The sequence below is a fragment of the Amphimedon queenslandica genome, unplaced genomic scaffold, assembly GCF_000090795.2.
Source record: "Amphimedon queenslandica unplaced genomic scaffold, v1.1 AMPQUscaffold_9651_Cont18221, whole genome shotgun sequence".
Taxonomy (NCBI): domain Eukaryota; kingdom Metazoa; phylum Porifera; class Demospongiae; order Haplosclerida; family Niphatidae; genus Amphimedon; species Amphimedon queenslandica.
Window position 1 is genome coordinate 1 of NW_003550077.1, and position 4,015 is coordinate 4,015.

A 4,015-nucleotide genomic window follows, 5' to 3' on the forward strand; every position below is an offset into this window, starting at 1 on the left:
CTCTGGATTCTGGTCTATCAATAATCTTAAACAAATATTTATCAAGTTGTATGGATCCATGGACAGGATCCATTATTGTACCAAACTCTGGTTCTGGCAGTACTTGTGGTGTAGCCATCCTTGCTTCTCTTGGCACAAGAAGCTACTGTATAAGCTGACCGAATACATTTACCCTATCACAACAGTGAATCCATATATGGAGATGTTATGAGTAAACTGAGCTGTTTGAATTTCAAATTACAAACAACACATAAATGGAGTAGAGTGATGTTAATGCACATTATCATGTAAAGGTCAATAGAATCAGGTACAGCTTAACACGTATATATCAGCATGCATTGATTGCAGCTACAGTAACAAAATGTAAAAAAAGGTTACTTCAAATAAAAATTACAAAAATTAACGAGTTATCATACTACTTCCTTATTACTACAATGTAAATTTAAAATATAAATTAGCAAAACTTGCAACCTTTCAAATTCTCATTGGGTTCCTTTGGGCTTATATCTATAACAAGATGACGAAATATTTTACAATCAAAAGCTATTATTTACTATATACCTTTTAATGATTTTTTGAAAATCTTTGAATTCTTCATCTTCTGTATACTCTTTATGTACTTCATGTAATTTCCTTTTTCTGGCACAGCTTCCTTCCAGAGCACTTTTAAATTCAGTTGGAAGTTTATGCATGTTTAAACACTCCCACAAAGATCTTGCAACTGCTTCAGTTTCATCATCATTATCATCTTTCATATCATAATACCAAAACACTTCCTCTTCTTTAAAATCAGATGGAAGAATTTTGGATACCTTTATTTTTAAAATGATCATCTTTTGCACAACAGTATCAGTGTCACTTACCTCCTCTTTCTGAATATGAAAAGGATTTTGAGGATAAAACTTGCCATAGAAGTAATGTGATTGAATAGGGTCTTCACTTCCCTTTCCATAGCTAAACTTCACAGGCTATAGTAATTAATTATCATAGCTTTCAAAAGTTTGTTATTTCCTTACTAGTGGTTTAAGTCTTTTTTCAATTGTTTCAATTTCTGATTTTTTTGCAGAAGCACATATAGCAATGTTTCTTTTTGAAATTTCACTGCCCTTTGCTGTGCGCCCCAAAAATTTTGGTAATTTTCTTTCTTTTATCCTACTAAAATATTTCTGGAAAAAAGTTACAACTGACAAATTGGCTTAAATTTTGATATACTTCTAGACTTTTATCAGTGTCTTGAGCTTTCTTTATAAACTAATGTATGTATGTAATTTTATGATAAAATTTTTAAATGAGTTACCAGTTTTTGAACTTGTTGATGTTCATCTGTTTGACCATTCATTATAAAATCTTCAATTGAATCATCAATCACAAGAAATGCATCAATATCATGCCAACACTTTAAAAGTGAATATGATTCATTTTCATCTTCTGCTTTAACTTGAATTATGGTTTGTGGGGTGGTTTTCTTTAAAGCTTTCTTCATTCTATAGTATATAAATTATATTATATATGTTGATAAAATAATTTCTCACAAATGTTCCACAATAACTACAGTCTTGTGCTTATACACAGAGCGATAAAGAACATTCCTTGTGTGAAACAATTCATAGAGTGATAAGGCATCCTAAAAATTACATATAACACCATATACTTATTGCTTCTAATTGAACTAATCTTATTACTTTATCCCTTGAGCATATATGGTGAAAGTCATCCTCACACTTAATAATTTTTGCCGTTTGAGTGAAGCGTCTATATAAACAGAGTACATACATAATTACTATGATTCACATTCCAACAATTTTACCTCCAATCAAAATTGTTAGGCAGTCCCACACTATGAGCATCACGGGCAAAGTAGTCCATTTTATCAACATCAATACCAGTAAATCCATTAGCAACAATCTATTGATGAATAAATGACTGTAGATAGTGGGTAGCAATGATTACTTAACTTTGCTTGCAAAACCCGAACAGCAAAGAAATAAATTGCATACCTCAAAAAGGAAGGTCTTTTCTTTGTATGTTTTGTCACTAGGTAGTTTAGTTGGCCAAAATTCTTCCTTGGTCTCTTCATTTTTCAGATCCCTCTGTTATCAAAAATGTCAACAATTATGCAGGAATTCAGCATAAACAAACATGTTCATGTAGCTACCTCAGAAAATGTAATCATATCTTGAATAAGTTGGATATACATGTAGGAGTGTTCTTTAAATTCATCAAAGTTGAGCTCCTCCATCAAACGTTTGACAATTAAAGCTGACCTATATTCATGCTTTGCTTTCTGTGCAATGTGGATTTATCATGAATATCAATAATTACTAAAAATTTACTTTTGGTACTTCATTTTTCTCTAAATATGACTCCAATTTCTCATTGTCACCATATTCATCTTTTTTTGATCTTATGAAATCTTTCCTTTTCTGTTCAGATTTTAATTTTTTATACACATATTCTTTGACAGCAAAATCATAAACATGTGAGAAAGGTCCATGCCCTAAGTATAAAATGAATCTAAACAAGACTATGATCTTAATACATACCAATGTCATGACACAATGCAGCAATCTGTACACACATCTTCTCTTGTGGTGTGAACCATTTAGATAGGTTTTCTTCCCCTGGAGGGTTGTGCTTGTTCAGTGCATCAACCAGTTGACCAGCAATATAGCAAACACTGAATGCGATTAGAAAGTACAAAATAATATGTATTGTGTATTACCCAATAGAATGCTCAAATCTTGTGTGAACACCACCAGGATACACATAATATACTCCACCTAAAATCATGCAATGATCAATACTGGTATATTATAGTTTAGACTCACCAAATTGTTTGATCTTCCTCAGTCTTTGGAACTCTGGTCTATCAATAATCTTAAACAAATATTTATCAAGTTGTATGGATCCATGAACAGGATCCATTATTGTGCCAAAGCGCTCTGGTTCAGACTGTACTGGTGGTGTAGCCATCCTTGCTAGGTACTTTCTTGGCACAATACTACACACTTAATGATTAACTCAGCGCATAGATTGAAAATGTATTACTATCATAACAAAACTCCTTATATGGATATGGATATGTTCTAAATATAAACAAACCACTAAATATCTGCAATACATGTATACATGTATTAAGGCAGATATACTGTATGCTAGGCTAGTGTAATGTACTGTTAATTTTAAATTAAAAGCGTGGGCAATTTGACTTCTTGATGCATGCATGATCACATAGGCATGCAGTAAATAGTTGAACCAAATTCAACTCTAACCCCAACATAACATTAGACTAGCACACAATTTACCATATCACAAAAGATAGACTTACAGTCACTAGACTATAATAAAATGCAGTTTTGCCTTGCTACTGAGATGAGTTGGCAAATAAAATTATTCTAAATAATAATAATAATAATAATAATAATAATAATAATAATAATAATAATAATAATAACAATAGTTATTAAGTAATAAGATTGATGAGCTATTAATTATAATTATTGCTTTTGTGTCACTCCATACACAAACGTTAATCCACAGCTGCTCCATATAACGGACTATATGTACCAGCTGGTGAGTAGTGATGTTGAATTGATGCATTTAATAAGATATGATATCCTTTCTCTCTGGATGTGTGATAAATTATTCGTGTGTGCTTCTCATTTTAACAGGAACAACCTGAGCTCGAGTGTCCAGATTTTCTGTTTAATTTGACCGTACCGAGTTTTAAATCGACATTTAATTTATCTAATGGTATAGTATCAGCTAGAGAGAGAGAGAAATTAAATACATGTTTACATAAAGTATTACTGCATGTACATGTATTCTAACCTATTCTAGAGAATAGGTCCTTTACATTGGTGTCATCTTTGGCACTGCACTCCATGAATATGGCATTCACTGATTTAGCATATTCTTCACCTTTTGAAGCAGTAACCTAATGAAGTGAATATATGTACAGTAGACTAGGTATGCAAATTCACTCCTAGTCTCTATTATTCACTATATTATGGTG

At 31.8% G+C, this 4,015-nt stretch overlaps 1 protein-coding gene and 1 long non-coding RNA gene across 2 annotated transcripts; both read right to left on the reverse strand.

Annotated features, from left to right (window-relative positions):
• Nucleotides 1–413: 413 nt before the first annotated feature.
• LOC100634872 (deoxynucleoside triphosphate triphosphohydrolase SAMHD1-like) lies at nt 414–3,060 on the reverse strand. The gene is made up of 15 exons (XM_020006575.1): nt 2,829–3,060; nt 2,723–2,780; nt 2,544–2,677; nt 2,334–2,497; nt 2,156–2,284; nt 1,998–2,090; nt 1,808–1,905; nt 1,683–1,752; nt 1,533–1,624; nt 1,298–1,484; nt 1,213–1,251; nt 1,017–1,166; nt 864–968; nt 562–812; nt 414–507 (listed from the first exon to the last, which is right to left on the reverse strand). The coding sequence occupies exons 1-15, from the start codon at nt 2,971–2,973 to the stop codon at nt 483–485; spliced, it is 1,740 nt and encodes a 579-aa protein (XP_019862134.1). The 5' UTR covers nt 2,974–3,060; the 3' UTR covers nt 414–482.
• A 642-nt stretch (nt 3,061–3,702) lies between these two features.
• LOC109590690 (uncharacterized) lies at nt 3,703–3,965 on the reverse strand. The gene is made up of 2 exons (XR_002189452.1): nt 3,832–3,965; nt 3,703–3,765 (listed from the first exon to the last, which is right to left on the reverse strand). It is a non-coding gene; the product is annotated as an uncharacterized LOC109590690 (long non-coding RNA).
• Between the last annotated feature and the right edge of the window lie 50 nt (nt 3,966–4,015).